We start from the raw sequence: 22746 nt of genomic DNA on the forward strand, positions 1-22746 counted from the left end.
GGTTCTGCTTCCTGTAACCGAGGTTTTCACAAACTCTCCTCTTCGTAGTCCTGGTTTGTACAATACATGAACTGGATGATAAGAATATTTTTCTCCCTCCATTTGAGGAGTTGCCTGGGTATTAAGATTTGGTGTGAATATGGCCTGTGGAGGCTGGAGCCGCTGGCCTGTCATCTGCTCTGCATTTTTACTGTCTACCACTGGTCATTCTCAGCCCTAACAAAGCTTTCTCCTCTGTCCTCTCCTGCTTCTAAGCTGTAACATAATAAAATAATACAGTAATATCTAAAAATCATGGATTATTTGGTAAATATAGACCCCACACTGTTAGACCACAGGCTGAACAGATCTGAATGCAAGATTTTCGAATTGACACTGTAATAGTTTTTTTTTATAAATATGATCCCATCACGATCCCAGCTTTGTATTTTGGTACAGATGTGGCTAGGAGCATAGCAGGCACATGTGCAGTTTTTGAAATTTTTAAATTAAACGTTTTTTTCTGAAATGCGTTTTAAAATTTGTGACAGATCTGGTGAAAGCCTGTACAATTCTGAGTAGAATAGTGTTTATTTTGTTTCTCTATCTTTTTTCTAGCCTGAGTTATGGGGAGAAATGTAAAGGCAGGCAACACCAAAATTCGCACTTTTTCCGAACTTTGAAAATCAATAAAAAATAAAAAGAAAAATCTAGAAATTTTTTCTTCTTCATATTTTGCATTATCTGACACACCATTACCAAATAGCAAAATCTCAAAAGAATTAAAAATATAGTGGTAAAAATCATTGGTTCACTTGACATGGAATGACCCTAATATTAAGATGGAAAACCCGATGTAAGTGCTCGGCGTAGAGCACAGGATAAATGTGAACTGATCCAAAATTTTCTGGACCCCAAAATGCCACCAATAAAAAGTTCTACTCAACCCACAAAAAATTGTCCCCACTCAGGTTCGTCACCTGTAACAGAAAATATTGGGGGTGTACACACTACTGGTAGCACAAAGGCTCTGGAAAAGTGACGTGGCTCCCACCAAAAGAAATCCAGCAAAATCTATGCTCCCAACTCCAAATGCATCCTCATCCTGAGACCCACAGTGTACCTAGACTTCAGGTAGCATACACATGTTCAACATTACTGTAGCGAGGAGAGCCCACTTATTTTATGGGGTGCATGTCTCCAGAAGCATGAGCTGGGCACAATGTATGGCCACTACAATGGCATATTTTGCATTTTCACTTTGCATCATCCATTACTGCTTGTTTCTGGAAAACACCAATGGAGTCAAAATCACTACACCTGTAGGTAAATAACCAGAAAGGTATAATTTACAAATTGGGGTCAGTTGAGGGAGGATTCTGCTTTTCTGGCACTTAGGGGCTCTGTATATAGACTCCGCAAACTAGTCTGCTAAAATTTGTTCTCCAAGAGTCAAATAACGCTCCTTCCCTTTCGAGTCTCATTGTGTAATCAAACAGTACAGTACAGCCAGATATGGAGTATTTCCTTGTTCAGCAGAAATTGTGCAACAAATTATTCTGTAATTTTTATATATTTCTCCTTGTGAAAATTTTAAATTTGGTGTTAAAACAACATTCTAGTGGTAAAAATGTATTTTTTTTCTTCACCGTTCAATGATATAAAATTGTGTGAAACGCGTGGTATCAATATGCTCACTGCACTCCAAGATGATTTCTGTTAGACGTGCAGTTCATAAAATGGAATTACTTATGGGGGTTGTGCTGTCCTGAAACTTCAGGGGCTCTGCCAATGTGACAGGCATCCGCAGACCATTCCAGGCAAATCTTCTATCCGATATAGCGCTCCTTCCCTTCTGAGCTTTGCACTGTGCCTAAAAAGTAGTTTTCGACCACATATGGGGCATTGCTGTACTCAGGAGACATTGCGTAACATTGCGTCCATTTTCTCCTATTAGCCCTTTTGAAAATTTAAAAACTTGAGGTGGCTAAAACGACATTTTAATGGAAAAAAAATTACTTTTCAGTTTCACAGCTTAATGTTAGACAATTCTGTGAAATACCTGTGGGTTTAAAATGCTCAATAAACCCCTAAAGGAATTCTTTGAGAGGTGTAGTTTCCAAAATGGGTTCACTTGTGGGAGTTTCTGCTGTTCTGGAACCTGGGCGGTCCCCCAAATGCGACTTGGCATCCACAATCTATTCCAGACAATTTTGGACTCCAAAAATCAAATAGCGCTCCTTCTCTTTCCCTTCCAAGCCCTTGAAGGGTCTAGTTTCCAAAATGGGATCACTTGTTGTGGGTTTCTATTGTTTAGGCACAGCAGGGGCTCTCCAAATGCTACATGGTGTCCTTCTCAATTCCAGCCAATTTTGCTTTCAAACTATGTTCCTGCCGTTCCGAGCCCTGCCAACCGCTCAAACAGCTGTGTTCCCCTGACATATGGGGTATCGTCGTACTAAGGAGAAATTGCACAACATATTTTAAGGTCCATTTTCTCTTGTTACCCTTGTGAAAATAAAAAAAATTCTGTAAAGAACCTGAAGGATTAATAAACTTCTTGAATGAATGTGGTTTTGAGCACTTTGAGGGGTGCAGTTCTTAGAATGATGTCAGTTTTTGAGTATTTTCTGTCAAATAGGCCCTTCAAAGTCACTTCTTGGCCGAATTATTGCAATTTCACTTGTTTTGGGATACACGTTTATTTCCTTTGTGTTCCTTTGGAACAACAAAGAAAAAACAGAGGGGAAAAAAAGGGAAATTGGGCATAATTTCACACACAACCCAAAAATGTGCCAGACAAAATTGTTGGCACCAGCGGCTTAATATTTGGTTGCACACCCTTTTGAATAAATAACTGCAAATAAATTGCTTCCTATAACTATCAACAAGCTTCTTACACCTCCCAACTTGAATTTTGGACCACTCTTCTTTTGCAAACTGTTCCAGGTCACTCATTTGAACGAGACCTTCTCCCAACAGCCATTTTAAGATCTCTCCACAGGAATTCAATGGGATTTAGATCTGGACTTATTGCTGGCCACTTCGGAACTCACAAGTGCTTTGTTTCCATCCATTTCTGGGTGATTCTTGAAGTATGTTTGAGGTCATTGTTCTGCTGAAAGACCCATGAAATAGGACGCAAACTCATATTTCTGAAAATGGACACTACATTGCGATTCAAAATCCTTTGGTAATCTACATATTTCATGATTGCTTGCTCACAGTCAAGACTCCCAGTGCAAGAGACAAAAAACAGCCCCAAAACCTCTCAGAACTTCCACCACATTTGACTGCAGACAACACTTTCCGAGCAGTGAGGTCTCCGGACCAAGAAAAGGCGCATATGCTATAAATGTATTAAAATAATTTTATAATCTTTATTCTGAATCCATGTTATTAAAATCAGGTTTAAAAACAAGCAGGAATTTCCCAAATGTAGCAAACTAATAACCTACAGCCCTTCACGTAAGGATATAAGCACTCAAAATACCAAGAATAAAGCACAGATGTAAGTAAAAAATAATGGAAATGTCAATGCTAATAAAGTGGTTGTTCATGGCAGAACTAGATCAATGAATAACGTGTACTGAGAAGTTCTGCTTTTTAACCCCTTAGTGACAGAGCCAATTTGGTACTTAATGACCAGGCCAATTTTTGCAATTCTGACCACTGTCACTTTATGAGGTTATAACTCTGGAACGCTTCAACGGATCCCGCTGATTCTGAGATTGTTTTTTCGTGACATATTGTACTTCATGTTAGTGGTAACATTTCTTCGATATTACTTGCGATTATTTATGAAAAAAACGGAAATATGGCGAAAATTTTTAAAATTTTGCAATTTTCAAACTTTGTATTTTTATGCCCTTAAATCAGAGAGATATGTCACGAAAAATAGTTAATAAATAACATTTCCCACATGTCTACTTTACATCAGCACAATTTTGGAAACAAAATTTTTTTTTGTTAGGGAGTTATAAGGGTTAAAAGTGTACCAGCAATTTCTCATTTTTACAACACCATTTTTTTTTTAGGGACCACATCACATTTGAAGTCATTTTGAGGGGTCTATATGATAGAAAATAATGAAGTGTGACACCATTCTATAAGCTGCACCCCTCAAGGTTCTCAAAACCACATTCAAGAAGTTTATTAACCCTTTACGTGCTTCACAGGAACTGAAACAATGTGGAAGGAAAAAATGAACATTTAACTTTTTTTTGCAAACATCTTAATTCAGAACCATTTTTTTTATTTTCACAAGTGTAAAAACAGAAATGTAACCATAAATTTTGTTATGCAATTTCTCCTGAATACGCCAATACCCCATATGTGGGGGTAAACCACTGTTTGGGCGCACCGCAGAGCTTGGAAGTGAAGGAGTGCCGTTTTACTTTTTCAATGTAGAATTGGCTGGAATTGAGATTGGACGCCATGTCTCGTTTGGAGAGCCCCTGATGTGCCTAAACAGTGGAAACCCCCCACAAGTGACACTATTTTGGAAACTAGACCCCTTAAGGAACTTATCTAGATGTGTGGCGAGCACTTTGAACCCCCATGTGCTTCACAGAAGTTTATAACGTAGAGCCGTGAAAAAAAAAATTGCATTTTTTCTACAAAAATGATCTTTTTGCCCACAAACTTTTATTTTCACAAGGGTAACAGGAGAAATTAGACCACTAAAGTTGTTGTGCAATTTCTCCTGAGTACGTCGATACCCAATATGTGGGGGTAAACCACTGTTTGGGCGCACCGCAGAGCTTGGAAGAGAAAGAGTGCCGTTTTACTTTTTCAATGTAGAATTGGCTGGAATTGAGATCGGACGCCATGTCGCGTTTGGAGAGCCCCTAATGTGCCTAAACAGTAGAAATCCCCCACAAGTGACCCCATTTTGGAAACTAGACCCCCCATGGAACTTATCTAGATGTGTGGTGAGAACCTTGAATGCCCAAGTGCTTCACAGAAGTTTATAATGCAGAGCCGTGAAAATAAAAAATATATTTTTTTTCAACAAAAAAGATATTGTAGCCCCCAAGTTTTTATTTTCACAAGGGTAACAAGAGAAATTGGACCCCAAAAGTTGTTGTCCAATTTGTCCTGAGTATGCTGGTACCCCATATGTGGGGGTAAACCACTGTTTGGGCGCACGGCAGAGCTCGGAAGGAAGGAGCGCCGTTTTGGAATGCAGACTTTGATAGAATGGTCTGCGGGTATTATGTTGCGTTTGCAGAGCCCCTGATGTACCTAACCAGTAGAAACCCTCCACAAGTGACCCCATTTTGGAAACTAGACCCCCCAAGGAACTTATCTAGATGTGTGGTGAGAACTTTGAATGCCCAAGTGCTTCACAGAAGTTTAGAATGCAGAGTCGTGAAAATAAAAAATATTTTTTTTTTCCACAAAAAAGATATTGTAGCCCCCAAGTTTTTATTTTCTCAAGGGTAACAGGAGAAATTGGACTGCAATAGTTGTTGTCCAATTTATCCCGAGTACGCTGATGCGCCATATGTGGGGGTAAACCACTGTTTGGGCGCACGGCAGAGCTCGGAAGGGAAGGAGCGCCTTTTTGGAATGCAGACTTTGATAGAATGGTCTGTGGGCATTATGTTGCGATTGCAGAGCCCCTGATGTACCTAAACTGTAGTAACCCCCCACAAGTGACCCCATTTTGGAAACTAGACCCCCCAAGGAACTTATCTAGATGTGTTGTGAGAACTTTGAATGCCCAAGTGCTTCACAGAAGTTTAGAATGCAGAGTCGTGAAAATAAAAAATATATTTTTTTTCCACAAAAAAGATATTGTAGCCCCCAAGTTTTTATTTTCACAAGGGTAACAAGAGAAATTGGACCCCAGAAGTTGTTGTCCAATTTATCCCGAGTACGCTGATGCCCCATATGTGGGGGTAACCCACTGTTTGGGCGCACGGCAGAGCTCAGAAGGGAGGGAGCACCATTTGACTTTTTGAGCGCAAAATTGGCTGTCGTGTTTGGAGACCCCCTGATGTAACTAAACAGTGGAAACCCCCCAATTCTAGCTCCAACCCTAACCCCAACACACCCCTAACCCTAATCCCAACCTGATCCATAATCCTAATCACTAACCATAATCACAACCCTTACCCCAAAACAACCCTAATGTCAACCCTAACCATAACCCTAATCAAAACCCTAAATCCAACACACCCCTAATCCTAATCTCAACCCTAACCTCAAACCTAACCCTAATCTCAATACACCCCTAATCACAACCCTAACCTTAACCCTAATCCCAAACCTAACCCTAATCCCAAGCGTAACCCTAATGCCAACCCTAACCCTAATACCAACCCTAATCCAAACCCTAACCCTAATCCCAGCTCTAACCCTAACTTTAGCCCCAACCTTAGCCCTAACTTTAGCCCCAACCCTAACCCTAGCCCTAAGGCTACTTTCACACTTGCGTCGTTTGGCATTCCGTCGCAATCCGTCATTTTGGACAAGAAACTGATCCTGCAAATGTGCCCGCAGGATGCGTTTTTTGCCCATAGACTTGTATTGCCGACGGATCGTGACGGATGGCCACACGTCGTGTCCGTCGTGCACTGGATCAGTTGTGTTTTGGCGGAGCGTCGGCACAAAAAAACGTTCAATGAAACGTTTTTTTGTACGTCGCATCCGCCATTTCTGACCGCGCATGCGTGGCCGTAACTCCGCCCCCTCCTCCCCAGGACATAGATTGGGCAGCGGATGCTTTGAAAAACTACAGCTGCTGCCCACGTTGTGCACAATTTTCACAACGTGCGTCGGTATGTCGGGCCGACGCATTGCGACGGCCCCGTACCGACGTAAGTGTGAAAGAAGCCTAACCCTAAATTTGGCCCCAACCCTAACCCTAAATTTAGCCCCAACCCTAAATTTAGCCCCAACCCTAACCCTAAATTTAGCCCTAACCCTAGCCCTAACCCTACCCCTAATTTTAGCCCCAACTGCTGTTCTCCTGCCGGCCGGCAGATGGAGACAGATGGCGGGCGCACTGGGCATGCGCCCGCCATTTTCTTCTGCCGGCGGCCAGGAGGAGCAGCAAGAGGATCCAGGGACCTAGGTGAGTATGCTAGGGTCCCCGAATCCCCCTATTTCTCTGTCCTCTGATGTGCGATCACATCAGAGGACAGAGAATTACACTTTACTTTTTTTTTTTTTTTTTTGCGGTCGCCGGTAAACAGTTAATTACCGGCGATCGCAAAACAGGGGTCGGTAATACCGACCCCGATCATGCTCTTTGGGGTCTCGGCTACCCCCGGCAGCCGAGACCCCAGAAATTCTCCCGGTGCCGGCCGGCGGGCGCACTGCGCATGCGCCCGCCATTTTGAAGATGGCGGCGCCCACCGGGAGACATGAGGAGCATCGGGGGAGCTAGGTGAGTATTGGGGGGCCACCTGGGACCCCTTTTCTCTGTCCTCCGATGTTCGATCACATCGGAGGACAGAGAAATTAAAAAGAGATCGCGTTTTTGTTTTTTTTTTTTGCGATCGCCGGTAAACGGTTAATTACCGGCGATCGCAAATGCGGGGAGGGTTAAAAACCCCCCGAATCATGTTCTCTGGGGTCTCGGCTACCCCCAGCAGCCGAGACCCCGGAGAAAATCGGCCTCTGGGGGGCGCTATTGACTTTTTCCACAGCGCCGTTAATTAACGGCGCTGTGGTTTAAGTACCCTTAGCGGTTGCCGTTAAAAGGCGTATCGGCGGTCGCTAAGGGGTTAAATAGTGTTGTGATCATTGAATCACATGCAGTAAGTTATGTGGTCTTATTTAGCAGTGCATCATCATAATAAGTCACAAGTAAGTAATATAATCTTAATACAGTGCATTGTCTTTTAAAAGTACCAAATAATTGTGCTTATTATTGTAGGAAAGTGAGTCTGTATGTATCAAGGCTACCATCCCAACGCCGCTGTTTCACCTAAGCTTCTTCCAAGGGGCATTGGAAAAAGCTTAGCTTAAACGGTGACATCAGGGTGATATTATTTTTTTACTTACATCTGTGCTTTGTTCTTGGTATTTAGAGTGCTTATATCCTAATCTGAAGGGCTGTATGTTATTAGTTTGCTACTTTGGGGAAATCCCTGCTTGTTTTTAAACCTGATTTAATAACTTGGATTCGGAGTAAAGATTGAAATGTTATTTTAATACATTTATACCATATGTGCCTTTTCTTGGTCCTGAAACCTTACTTCTCGGGCAGTGTTGACTAATTCCATTTCGGAGGTTTTTGTGTTTATTTTGATGCCTCATTGTGTTTATTATACAGTGCCTTGCGAAAGTATTCGGCTCCCTGGAACTTTTCAACCTTTTCCCGCATATCATGCTTCAAACATAAAAATACCAAATGTAAATTTATGGTGAAGAATGAACAACAAGTGGAACACAATTGCGAAGTTGAACAAAATTTACTGGTTATTTTAAATTTGTTTTGAAATTCAAAAACTGAAATGTGGGGGCGCAATATTATTCGGCCCCTTTACTTTCAGTGCAGCAAACTCACTCCAGAAGTTCATTGTGGATCTCTGAATGATCCAATATTATCCTAAATGCCTAATGATGATAAATATAATTCACTTACGTGTAATCAAGTCTCTATATAAATTCACCTGCTCTGTGATAGTCTCAGGGAACTTTCTGTTTGAAGCACAGAGCGCATCATGAAGACCAAGGAACACAACAGGCAGGTCTGTGATACTGTTGTGGAGAAGTTTAAAGCCGGATTTGGATACGCAATGATTTCCAAAACTTTAAACATCCCAAGGAGCACTGTGCAAGCGATCATATTGAAATGGAAGGAGTATCATAGCACTGCAAAGCTACCAAGACCCAGTCGTCCCTCTAAACTTTCATCTCAAACAAGGAGAAGACTGATCAGAGATGCAGCCAAGAGGCCTATGATCACTCTGGATGAACTGCAGAGATCTACAGCTGGGTCCTCAGAAGCATCGGCGTTTTAACAGAGTGGGATTGTAAAGATGACTTGTGCGTATATTATCATGTCATCATATTTCTGTTGTAATATTGCCTTACCCTTAGGCAAATCTTCTATTAAATCACCCACCAGTACATTGCCAATGTTCTTGTGGTCCTCTGTTGCTCTTTATATGCATGCCTGCAGTTGTGGCTTGCTGTGCAGTATTATGACCACTGCAGCAGTGATGCCAGTATGTATGCTCGAGCTGCTTAGGATTTAACAGAAAAACAATGAGATTTCTATATATTATTATTTATATAGCACCATTGATTCCAAATATCACTTACAGTAAGCAAACTAACAATTGCAGACTGATACAGAGGGGTGAGGACCCTCCACTTGCAGGCTTACATTCTACAGGATGGTGGGGATGGAGACAGTAGGTTGGGGGTTGTAGGAGCTCCGGTGTTGGTGAGGCTGTCGCTCCGGTAGTGGTGAGGAGGCAGCAGGGTCAGTGCAGGCTGTAGGCTTTCCTGAAGAGGTGGGTTTTCAGGTTCCGTCTGAAGGATCCGAATGTGGTTGATAGTCGGATGTGTTGGGGCAAGAATTCCAGAGGATTGGGGATATTTGGGATAAGTCTTGGAGACGGTTGGGTGACGAGCGATTATATTTTTATTATGCTTTCTGCTGCCATTTTATAACTTTTCAGACACTCCTTTCAAATTTGCTTGGTCTAATTGGGTAAGATTAGTGAATTGGCCATACCCCTCAAACAGCCATTGCGAACTGACTTTTTATTTAGCAACTATAAATTTTTAAGTGTCCTAGTCTGTGTTTTACAAGAACGTATTGGCTTTGTGACATGTCAGAACTGTAACTGGTGATATACTTCCTGCTCGTGGATAATTTTTCCACCTACATTTTATCTATGGTTCTTCATCATATTTACTGCTCATGAATATTAATTTTCACATTTAACCACTGTTCTGCCCTGTAGTTTACCAGGTTCTTCTGTATCAAACCCACACTGAACATATCTATTAGCTCTAGCTTATAAACTCATTCATTTCCAATTAAAATGTCTTGAAAAATGTCACAAGACAGGAAGGAGATGCCATTTAGGGTAGGTTTCCATGGTCAGTAAACGCTGCTGGTTGGGCGCTGCGGACAGCCGCATTGTCCAGTCCGTAGCGGCCAGATGTTACAGCATAGTGGATGTGATTTTATGAAAACCCATCTGCTCTATCCGTTCAAAGACGCAGGTGGCAGACCTGCGTATACGCACATGCGGCACGTCTTTATAGACCGCAGCATGTCTATTTATCTTGCAGAGACACTCAGAGAAGCACTCCTAATAAAGCTTTTTTTGTCGAAATGTGTATATATGTATTTGTAATGTACTGTAGTGTGAGTGTATTAATATACTTGCTTTCTGCTGCTCTCTCCGAGGTCCAGCACCGGTCTTCTCAGTGACATCAGTGCTAATGAGACCTGCCGGCTCATTCTACACACTTTGCGTGAGCCAGTACTCGCAGTTACAGTGTAAACCTATGGTGCCTCGTTCTGATCCTCCATAGGATCACATAGTAAAACTGCTGAGCGCAGTGTGTTCCAAAGAATCTGAGAGCTGTCATGGCATTCAGAAGAGAAGAACGGCGCTGGACACCGGAGAGAGTGGCAGTAGGTAAGTACATTAATACAGCCACACTACATTACATCCGCACACACATGTAAATAATAAAAATTTTATTGCCAGTGTTTCTCTAATTGCCTCAGCATGTTTAAAAAAAAAAAAATGTTAATTACGTTTTGCAATTTGTAATTTTCTAAAGCACTTGCTTGTTTTGTTTTTCTCAGTGGATGAACAAAGGAAATCTCGCAGCACTCATGCTGTTTTGATGGAAATTATTAAAGAGGAGGGACTGTAAGTACAAACTGTATCTCGGGCTCTATTGTATCCGGCATCATAGATCTTGTTTGTAAAGGAACTGTAGTAGCGAATGTGATACCAGTGAATCCTTTTAGACCTTTTGACTATTATTGAGTCTGTTTGTGGAGGCATGATTTACGTAGCAAAAATCTATAAAGGCACAGATGATTGACCTCGTGGAGACCAAAACATCCAACACCGCAGAGACACCATCACGTGTTTCTCAACGCAGTGATCCAGAACACTGCCCCCAAATATGCAAATGCATGTAGAGGAGCTGCAGAGACACCATCACGTGTTTCTCAACGCAGGCAGTGAATAGCCAGGCCTTTCCCTGGGAAGGAACAACCAAGGGAAGGGCAGCATCCAATAAAGGAAAACATCCAATAAAGGAAAACCACCTATGCCAAGCATGGTATCCATCCACGGACAGCTGTTTCTCACTGCGTTGAGAAACACGTGATGGTGTCTCCGCGATGTTGGATGTTTTGGTCTCCACGAGGTCAATCATCTGTGCCTTTATAGACTTTCTACTAGGCACTGCTCCTGATAGCCAGTTTCCTACTCCACACTGATGGGCAAAAACCCCGAAACAGCTGTCTGTGGATGGATACCATGCTTGGCATAGGTGGTTTTCCTTTATTGGATGTTTTCCTTTATTGGATGCTGCCCTTCCCTTGGTTGTTCCTTCCCGGGGAAAGGCCTGGCTATTCACTGCCTGCGTTGAGAAACACGTGATGGTGTCTCCGCAGCTCCTCTACATGCATTTACGTAGCAAAAATGGCAGAATTTTTTTTTTATACTGGACGCTTAAAGAGGTTGACCTTTCTCGGAAAAAAATGGGTAGAAACGAAGGTAATGCTTTTAATCCCCCCCCCCTTCCCCCGATATGTGACAGCTATGTATTTAGCATGACTGGTGCCGTATTATACTGCCATGACCTGCTTGTAACAATAGTGATCAGAGCGCTGGATACTGCAGTTTAACCCGTGAGATCCCTTTGTGTAAGTCATCCTGCAAATTAAAAGAAAAAACCCTTTATACAGCTAAACTGATGTAAAAAAAAAATTGTATTTCTCAGTCGCCCATGACAGCACCACCAGAGAGAAGGGATCCACCATTCTGGGACAGGAAACCTACAGGATAAAAGGGCAGTACCTCTCCCCTGCATCAGTTTGGTTTCCTGTCCCTGACTGGGAACCTACTAGGATGGTACCTGCGTATCCTGAACCGACCGAGGATATCTGAAGACTGAAGAATCCGCAGCTGGCCAGTCCGAGTTCTGGCAGCGGGGATGCCCTTGCCACGGCTGGTGCGGTGTTCGAGGCCGCCATGGCTACGACCGATGGGTCCGGAGCGTGAGCAGGGGGAAGCACAGCCGCCACTACGGATAGGAGTTAGGGACTGCCGGGACCTGCCGCGCACAGGACGCCTGGATTCCAAGATGGCGCCGCACCAGAAGTAGTAAGAGGACTTCCGGTTCGGGGGCGGCACAGTGAGCGAGATGCACCAAGATGGCGCTGCCCCGGAACCGGAACACTTCATTTCCGGGTCCCTGGCAGAAGAGCATTTTTAGAAAAAAAAAAAAAAAAAGCGCACTTCCTCAGTAATGCACCACAGGGGGAGGGGCTGGCTATAAGCGCCAAGCTTTAAAAGAATGGTGGATATGGAAGATCCTTGCTGCATGCCGTCCCAAGGTAATACCATGGAAGACAGCGACCAGCAGCTCCAGCCGCCGCCACAGCAGCAGCACCACCACCAGCGACCGAATACAGATGTACAGAAGAAACGAACTTCTGCTGACACCCGGGGTTCTCGGTCCGGTAGCCATTCCACGCAGCATAGCAAGAACTCCAGCGTAGTAAACAAGCTACCGTCTATGGATCTCACACTTCAGGATCCTACCCCTCCTCCAGAACCGGTACCTGTGGCTGCGTCAGATTGGTGAGTGATCTTCGTGAAAGTTCACTTTTGTAATTGGGGTCCCCTCTTCTCCTTTTATCTTAGGCAAGAAAAAGAACAGAGAAAACAAAACACAGAACCTGCCCCTTGTGTGAAAAAGCTTTACCGCAATCTTGGGATAAGAAGTTGTGTGACTCCTGTATAGGACGAGTCCTCTCTGAGGAGACCCCAAACTTCGCCTCTGAGTTATGATCCGTAATTAAATCAGCGGTAGAAACTGTGTTTAATTCCCTTAAAGGTGAAAAGAAAGTTATAGGAAAGAACCCATTTTTTTATCTGAGCTCTGACTCTTCCAGCTCTCAGAGTAAAAACTCAGATACATAGGACTCCTCCTTCTCTTCTTCAGATAATGAGAGTGGAGGTCGTCATTGCTTTCCCTTAGATGAGGTTGATGCCCTTGTAAAGGCAGTAAGATCAACTATGGGGGTATTGGACCCTTGTCCTGACACAACAGTCCAGGATATTATGTTCGGAGGACTATGCCAAAAAAAGTGTAAGGTTTTTCCTCTTAATGAAAACATACAAGCGTTAAATAAAAAGGAGTGGTAAAAACCAGAGAGGAAGAACTCATCGGTCCCCTCTATAAAAAGAAAATATCCCTTTGAAGAGGAGGGTTCCACTTCAAGGGATAAAGCCCCCAAACTCGATGTTGCGGTTGCTAAGGCCTCAAAAAAACTCGCACTACCATTTGAGGATATGGGAACCCTGAATGATCCTCTTGATAAAAGAGCAGATACCTTTCTTAAAGGGGCCTGGGAGCCAGGATGTTTAAGACCAGCCATAGCAGCCGCTTGCACGTCACGATCCCTAATGATTTGGGTTGATAACTTAGAGAATCAGCTAAGGGATGGGGTGCCCAGAAATAAAGTATTAGAATCTATCCCTATGATTAGAGGAGCAGCGGCGTTTTTGGTGGATTCATCGGCCGACTCAATTAAACTAGCGTCTAAATCTGCAGCTCTTTCGAATGCAGCACGTAGAACCTTATGGCTAAAGAGCTGGCCAGGTGATTTACAGACTAAGCAAAAACTTTGTTCAATCCCATGTGAGGGCAAATTTCTTTTTGGAGAGACTCTGGACAATATCCTGCAGAAAGCAGGTGACAAAAAGAAAGGGTTTCCCAACCGGGCACCAACATTCACTAAGCGGCCCTTTCAGAATAGTAAATATTTTAGAAAAAGACCGCCAAGGGAGCAAAACAGACTGGATGATGGGAAAAGAAGGGATAGGGGATTCCTTTTCGGTAATTCCTCACAGGATAGGAACCCCCCCCAAGTGACCTCTCCCCCAGGGTGGGTGGGAGATTGTCTCAATTCTTCCCGGCCTGGGAGAAAATTTCAACCAGCCCTTGGATACTAAATTTAATAAGAGTAGGGCTTCAAATAGACTATTTATCCCTACCCCCCCAAAACTATGTGGTAACACCGTTGAAGTCCTCTCCTCAACAACAAGAAGCTCTGGAACTAGAAATCTTAAAACTGATAGACAAAGCTGTCATCATGGAAGTCCCCCCTCTGGAGAGAGGAAAGGGATTTTACTCCCCATTATTCCTGGTTCCCAAGCCGGACGGGACCTTCCGGGCTATAATAAATTTACGGAAGTTGAATACTTATGTAAGGAACCAGAGATTCAAAATGGAGTCAATAAAGTCAACAATAAAAAACTTGTTTCCAAACTGTTTTATGATAGTACTGGATCTCAGCGACGCGTATTATCACGTCCCCATCCACAAGAGCTCTCAAATATTTCTCAGACTGGCAGTAGTCATGAAAGGACAGATAAGGGAATATCAGTACGGAGCTCTTCCCTTTGGCATATCAATTGCACCCCGCATTTTCACCAAACTGATAGTAGAGATGATGGCACATCTGAGAGAAAAAGACCTCTTGATTATTCCATATTTGGACGACTTTCTGATTGTGAGCAGCTCAGCCCAACTCTGCCGTCAGCAATGCGACAGCGTGATAGATACTCTAAAAAAAAATTAGGCTGGCTGGTGAACCTTCAAAAATCAAAACTAGAAATAACCAGGATTCAGGAATTTTTGGGTCTCACCTTGCACTCTAAGTTTGCCTATTATTCATTCCCTAGCTTGGTGGTTGAATCCCAGCAACCTATCAAAAGGGATTCCCTGGGTGATAGAGGTGTCTCAGATAGTTACCACAGACGCAAGTCCCACAGGGTGGGGGGCTCATCTGGTCAACAGAGTCGCTCAGGAACTTGGGGCTTCCTCAAACCAAAAAGAACTGAGGGCAGTGAGTCATGCATTACTATTTTTTCTAAACAAATTACAAGGGCATCATGTCCGAGTATTTTCGGACAACAAAGTAGTAGTAGCCTACTTAAACCACCAAGGAGGGACCAGGTCTCAAACATTAATAAAAACCACCTCCGAAATATTCAGCCTAGTACAGAACAACTTTCTATCCCTATCGGCCCTACATATAAAAGGTGTAGAGAACCAGAAAGCGAAAGCGGACTACCTGAGTCGTATCCAACTAAAGCAAGGGGAATGGTCTCTAAATCAGGACATCTTCAACAAAATTACAGATCTGTGGGTAATCCCTGTAATAGACCTCTTTGCAAGCATACACAACAGAAAGGTGAAAACCTTTTGTTCCCTAGATCCCAGGAGGAACCCTCAGGCTGTAGATGCATTCACGATTCCCTGGACACAGACTCTTGCGTATGCATTTCCTCCTATAATCCTCATACCAGCAGTTCTGCGAAAAATCAGACAGGACAGATCTAGACTCATCCTATGTTCTGTCTTCATACACGTTGATACAGTGTGTGATCCAACATACAGCATAAACCACTTCTGTCTTCCAAATAAGCAGACTGTTCTCTGTAGTCTAACTTGTTTATTGGTAACAGGTATTGAAATGCGGTAAAACTAAAGGAATACAAATGATATATATAAGTATTGTGCTAAACAATCACACAGCTGATACTTTACAACTGACAAAAAAAGTATACAGTATGATGCAACCTATGTACATAACTACATACAGTAAGTCCCTGGTAATCACATTTCCTGTGTACTGACTGCTATACAGTTAATCACATTCTGTACAACACTACATTGCAAGAACAGCGATAATGATCTTACTGGATAAACTTAACCAGGATGGCAAGTAAGTGAGATAGTTCCAACACAGCAGAAGAACACGTGTGTTCAGGAAGAACACAGAGAGAAAATGGAGGTTCCTCATCCCAAAATGCCTTGGTGCAATCCCACAATGCAACACTCTAATTATTACTAAAAAACACAGGTAATAAATTTAACCACCACTGGGTGGTGCTATAACACAGCAAAAACCAAAACACTAATAGTAGTGAACTTTTAATGCATAATTGGAATCCTACTGTCCTTTTGAATGGACAAAACACTCCCCGCTTGGCATCAACCGATGCCACACACAGCTCTTTTGGCGAAAACAGTAAGACAAGTTCCGCAACTGGTCTGAGGAATTAATCGAACGAGGGGCACAAACAAGTGAGTTCCAAGTTGAGAACCTGTTGAAACGGTGGGATTTGAGGTGATTGTCTTTAGTCACCGTACGTAGAACAGATACCTGAGGACGGATTTCCTCATCTGCCTCTGGATCTACCAGTTCAAAGGTGTTTGACTCGTCAATGTATGGCGTCGAACGGCATCAGAATGTAAGGCCAGTAAACCAGGTTGTGTCCTTAAGATGTCTTGCTTCAACGGATCTGGTTGCGTGGTCCGCAGGATTGTGGTGTGTGGACACATAGTGCCACTGTTTAGGGTGGGTGCATCTCCTGATCTTTAGCACCCGATTGCTGACATAGACATAAAAGCGACGAGTTTCATTGCAAATGTACCCCAGCACTACCTTGCTGTCAGTGTAGAACTCGACGGAAATGGACCTGGATGTCAAAGAAGTCGAGATAAGCTCAGATAACTCTACCGCTAGCACAGCTGCACAGAGTTCCAGTCTGGGTACTGTGTGTTCACGGAGTGGGGCCAGTTTAGTCCGGCTCATAACAAGCCTTACATGGGATTGTTCGTTGATGTCGGTAGTTTTCAAATACGCTACTGCTACAATTGCTTTGGTTGAGGCATGGCAGAAGATACAAAGCCTTTGCATCTCGACTTCTGTTGATGGCACGGAAGCATATGGTCGTGCCACATAGAGACTTGACAGGGCTTCTAAAGAGTTCTTCCATCTTACCCATAAGTCCCTTTTCTCGCTGGGAAGCGGATCATTCCAATCGGACGTCTCTTGGGTGAAGTCTCTCAACATCATTTTACCTTGGATAGTTACAGGAGTTACAAATCCCAGAGGATCGCACAAGCTGTTTACTACGGACAGGACACCTCTGCGCATGGAGGGTTTCTCTTCTTCGCTGATCTGGAAGGTGAATGCATCCTTTTTCAAATCCCAGAGCAAACCAAGGCTCCGTTGCATGGGAAGGGAGTCCGTCCTTTAATCCAAGTCTTTTAAGTCGGTTGAGTAATCTTGAGAGGGAAAGGCTGCCATTAGTTTTTGGCTGTTGGAAGCAATTTTGTGCAACCTCAAATTGGACAAAGCGAGCATTTCTTGTGCCTTTTTAGGAGACTTACTGCCGACTCATCTGTGGGTGTGGATTTCAGGCAGTCATCTACGTAGAAATCCTTTTCTACAAACGATCTTACATCCGATCCATGGTTTGTTTCACCCTCTCTGACTGAATGTCTAAGGCCATAGATAGCGACAGCAGGGGAGGGGCTGTTCCCGAAGATATGTACCTTCATACGATATTCCACGATGTCCTTGTAGGGGTCATTATCGCGGTACCAGAAGAACCTCAAGTAGTTTGTGTTCTTCCTTAACAAGGAAGCAGTGGAACATCTGTTGTATGTCGGCCATAAATGCTACTGCATCTTTGAGGAAACAAAGAAGTACTCCCAGAAGTCTGTTATTGAGGTCTGGACAAGACAGGAAGACGTCGTTTAAAGAAACACCTTCGTATCTGGCACTTGAGTCAAATACCACTCTTATCTGACCTGGTTTCTTCGGATGATACATAGGTATCATAGGTAAAATAGGTAAGTACCAACATTCCTCAGAATCTTGAAGTACAGGTGCAATTTCCGCGTGGCCACTCTGGAATATTCTCTCCATGAAGGTAAAGAAGTGTTCTTTTGTCTCTGGTGTCTTCTGCAGTTTGCGTGTAAGGGAGACAAATCGACTGTAGACAAGTTCTCTGTTGTTGGGTAAGCGTTGCCTCTGTGGTTTGAATGGTAAAGATGCGACCCAACTCTTTGATTCATCTCTTACTATCTCTCGCTCCATGATGAAGAACAGTCTGTCCTCTATGGACGTTGCTACCTGGTTGTCTTCTCTTGTCCTGTGGAAAACTGCACCCTATATGATCTTCCTCACCGTCGCATGTATGGTCTTCACAGGAAGAATCAGCTAACCGAGAAGGTGGAGGGGCATTGTGTGGCAATTCTTTAATCTGGAAACTGCTCTCGCATGGCTGGAAGATAGACGGACATCCATTTTCAAGAGTATTGGTGAGCATATTGTTGACTGATGTCGGCCTGTGTGCTCCACCCAAACACGTCTCCCACGATGACCCATCCTAGGTCAAGTCTCTGAGCACATGGGGCGTTTTGTGGGCCGTTAATCTGACCTCTAGCCTTGTGGACCCGTAGTATGTCTCTTCCGAGGAGTAAGACGATTGGAGCTCCTTGGTCCAGTTCTGGTATCAGGTGAGCTATACGTTTCAAGTGGGTATGATGAGCTGCTACCTCTGGTGTAGGTATCTCCGACCTGTTGTCGGAAATCTGGTTGCACTCCAGTATCGATGGCAAGGATAAGCAGGTTTGACCGTCCATAGACTCTACTTTGAATCCGGTCGCTTCTCTCCACGCCGTCTCGACAGTACCTGCACATGTCTTCAAGGAGTACGGCGAGTCGGGACCAGCAATGTTGAAGGTGTCGAAGAAAAAGGACTTGGCTAGAGACCTGTTGCTCTGATCATCCAAGATTGCATATACCTTGATTGCCTTATCCCGTTGGCTCGCTGGGAATACTCTGACAAGACAGATCTTCGAGCAGGATCTTCCTGCTACAAGTTCCTTGCAGATCTCTTTACACTGCGAAGTGACCACTGGGATGTCTATGTCAGTGTCCATCTGTTTTTCGGGAGCCTCTTCTTCTCGCGACGATACCCCTGAGGGTGGCCCGGGGTGTAAGGCCGTGTTGTGCTCCACACTACTATATTCGGCGCATTTCACACTGGTTTCACAGTCCTTGGCGAAGTGTGAGGTCGTCGCGCAGCATCTGAAGCATATCTTGTTTTCCTTTAGGAAACTCTTACGGTCTTCTAGAGACTTCTCCCTGAAGGCTCTACATTTTAGTAGAGGATGAGGTTTCTTGTGTAGGGGGCAGTGTTTGCTGAGATCCTGAGGTTTGTTCTATTCTGGAGAGGACTTACTTGCCCTGTAAGGAAAACCTGTGGAGGTAACATTAGTTTTGTGGACTGCCACTGGTGTTTTACTGGGTTTTACACCAGAGGCAGTGGTACATGACATAGTGAAATCGAAACTGGGGTCATTTCAAACTTTAGCCTGCTGAGCAAGAAAGTCTACAAACACCCTGAAAGGAGGAAATGGGACCTTATGAGCCTGTTTGTAACGGGACTCGTGACTGACCCACTTTTCTTGTAAGTTGTAAGAGAGTTTTTGGACAATTGGGTTGACACCTCTGGCGGTGTCCAGGAATGCCAACCCTGGTAGGTCACCTTCTGCCTGAGCAGCATGTACCTCCATTAACAAGTCGCTGAGTTCCCTGAGCTTTTGATAACCCTTATTTGCTATCTTGGGAAAATCATCAATTCTTTTATACAAAGTGTTTTCTATAGCTTCTATTGACCCGTAACATTCTTCGAGTCTCTCCCACACCATACGAAGTCCTGTGTGTGGTTACTTTATGTTAATGTTCCTGATTCTTTTGGCGTGTTCAGCTGACTCGTTCCCAAGCCACTTTACCAGTAAATCTAACTCTTCACTGCTGGAAAGTTCCAAGTCTCTGATGGCGTTCTGGAAGGAGGCTCGCCATGCTCTATAGCTCTCGGCTCGATCAGTGAACTTTACAAGTCCCTTGGTCATCAGCTCCTGGTGGGTAAAGAACCTTGCAAAGTTCATAGTGGCTGAGTCAGTGCCAACATGAGCTGGTGTGCTGTTGTCATGCGGTGTGTGTGTGGTGCATCCTCATACCTGGTAGGAGCTTCTGGCTTAGGAAAGTCTGTATAAAACCGTTCTGAAGCGAAGGGTTTATCTGTCAGTCTGGGAGGAGGCGATACCTTCTGTTCTGTAAGATGGTAGTGGTGGTCGACGTCGTTTCGCGGTGTACCTTCATGCTTCCAGTACGGCATTTGGAGGAAGGATCTCTGGTAATCTGTGTAGGCTGGTTGGTGTAATGGATCAGAGTTATCGTCTATTTTAGGATGTTGCTGGACATATTCTGAGACGCGTTGGGCTGGGTCCTGTCGATCAAGGTCTGGTCCACGTACATCGCTGTCTCGCTCAGATTCAGGAAACTCCACGGCTTCTAAGAACTCAGCTTTGGCTATTGCGGCTGCTGCTTCTTTTTCAGCGGAGAGCCTTTCCAAAGTTGCTCGCAGGCGTGCTGTATCTGCATCTATCGGCTTGCAGGCGCGCTTTCTGCTTCTTGCTCTGTTTGCAGGCGGGCTCTTTCTGCTTCTTGGCGGGCTCTTTCTGCTTCTCTATCTGCTTGTCTTAACTTTAACTGCATCTCTTGTGCAGCGAAGGAGGATCTTACTTTCGCCGCCTCAGCTTCTGCACGGGTGAGGGTGACAGACCTTTTCGAGGAAGACTTGCTAGAGCGGCTTGTTTGGGACCTCGTCCCGAGTGAAGATGTTCGACTCGCAGACATTTCGTGTCCGTTGCAAGCTGTAGGACGTCTCAGAGCAGGTAGAAATGAACTTCAGCATGGACTGAGACGTGTCGCGCTTGGTGGGCTGTACTCTCGGTACTTGTGGCTGTATGGCGGCCGCTGTGGTATCTGCAGGCGGTGTGGTACAAGCGGCTGCGTAAGTGGTCTTTGCTATCGCTGGTGTCTAGCCTGGTTTTACTGCTATCGCTGGCATCTATCATCTGTTTTACTGGCCTCCGCTGGTATTTAGCCTCCGTTTTACTGTTCTGTCTTCATACACGTTGATACGGTGTGTGATCCAACATACAGCATAAACCACTTCTGTCTTCCAAATAAGCAGACTGTTCTCTTTAGTCTAACTTGTTTATTGGTAACAGGTATTGAAATGCGGTAAAACTAAAGGAATACAAATGACATATATAAGTATTGGGCTAAACAATCACACAGCGGATACTTTACAACTGACAAAAAAAGTATACAGTATGATGCAACCTATGTACATAAATACATACAGTAAGTCACTGGTAATCACATTTCCTGTGTACTGACTGCTATACAGTTAATCACATTCTGTACAACACTACATTGCAAGAACAGGGATAATGATCTTACCGGATAAACTTAACCAGGATAGCAAGTAAGTGAGGTATTCCAACACAGCAGAAGAACACGTGTGTCCAGGAAGAACACAGAGAGAAAATGGAGGTTCCTCATCCCAAAATGCCTTGGTGCAATCCCACAATGCAACACTCTAATTATTACTAAAAAACACAGGTAATAAATTTAACCACCACTGGGTGGTGCTATAACACAGCAAAAACCAAAACACTAATAGTAGTGAACTTTTAAAGCATAATTGGAATCCTACTGTCCTTTTGAATGGACATAACATCCTAATAGCCCCTTTCTGGCCCAAAAAGGGTCTGGTTCTCCTGGCTGAGGATGCTATTGGTCACCGATCCCTGGGTTCTTCCGGACCGGTGTTCCACCCTCAGTCAGAGAATCTCCACCTGACAGCGTGGAATTTGAGAGGTCACTATTGAAGGAAAGAGGTTTTTCTGACAAGTTAGTTTCTACACTGATGAAAAGTAGAAAACCCGTGACCACAAAAATTTATGGCAAAACCTGGAAACATTTTTTGTCCTCCTCTGGGGTAAGGTTGCAAGACGGGGTCCCAGTTGTTGAAATATTAGAATTTCTACAAAAGGGGTTAGACCTAGGCCTTTCAGTAAGTACTTTAAAAGTGCAGATAGCAGCTCTAGGAACATTGTATTGTGAAAACATAGCGGCCAACCCTTGGGTAATACCGTTTGTCAGAGCAGCCGCAAGGTCTAAACCTGTAACTATACATAGATTACCAACCTGGGATTTAAACCTAGTCTTGTCAGCTTTAACAGAATCCCCGTTTGAGCCTATAGAATCAATACCCCTTCAAATTCTATCACTTAAAACTGCCCTCCTCCTTCGGCCCGCAGAATAAGTGATCTCCAATCTTTGTCTGCAAACCCTCCATTCACACAAATCCTGGACGATAAAGCGGTACTAAAAACAGACCCCGCCTATCTACCAAAAGTAGCGTCCACATTCCAGGTCTCAGGAAATAATCCTTCCTTCCTTTTGTCCAGACCCTAAAAATAAGAAAGAAGAAAAATTCCACACATTAGATGTGAGAAGGTGTCTAGTTCAGTATATAAATTCCACCCAACAGTATAGGAAGGAAGGGTCTCTTTTTATCTGCTTCCAGGGACCCAGGAAAGGACTCAGGGCCTCTAAAGGCACTATAGCACGTTGGATAACTGATGCGTTAGCCTTGGCATACTCGTCCACCGGGAACACAGTTCCAGAGGGTCTGAAGGCCCACTCTACAAGGGCTATGGCGACCTCCTGGGCCGAAAGGTCAGAGGTACCATTAGATCAAATTTGTAAGGCGGCCACCTGGTAATCACCTTCAACCTTTTTTAGGCACTACCGCTTAGACCTAGCCTCTTCATCTGACTTAACCTTCGGAAGAAGGGTTCTGCAGG

At 44.0% G+C, this 22746-nt stretch overlaps 1 protein-coding gene across 1 annotated transcript in view; it reads left to right on the plus strand.

The window, feature by feature from the left end:
* SLC25A17 (solute carrier family 25 member 17) overlaps window positions 1–22746 on the plus strand; it is a 136722-nt gene that overhangs the window by 20688 nt on the left and 93288 nt on the right. The window contains exon 3 of the mRNA XM_069737078.1: window positions 10775–10841. Coding sequence (XP_069593179.1) covers window positions 10775–10841 — 67 coding nt within the window. The remainder of the gene's footprint in view (window positions 1–10774; window positions 10842–22746) is intronic.

Source organism: Ranitomeya imitator, chromosome 8 (assembly GCF_032444005.1).
Source record: "Ranitomeya imitator isolate aRanImi1 chromosome 8, aRanImi1.pri, whole genome shotgun sequence".
NCBI classification, from domain to species: Eukaryota; Metazoa; Chordata; class Amphibia; order Anura; family Dendrobatidae; genus Ranitomeya; species Ranitomeya imitator.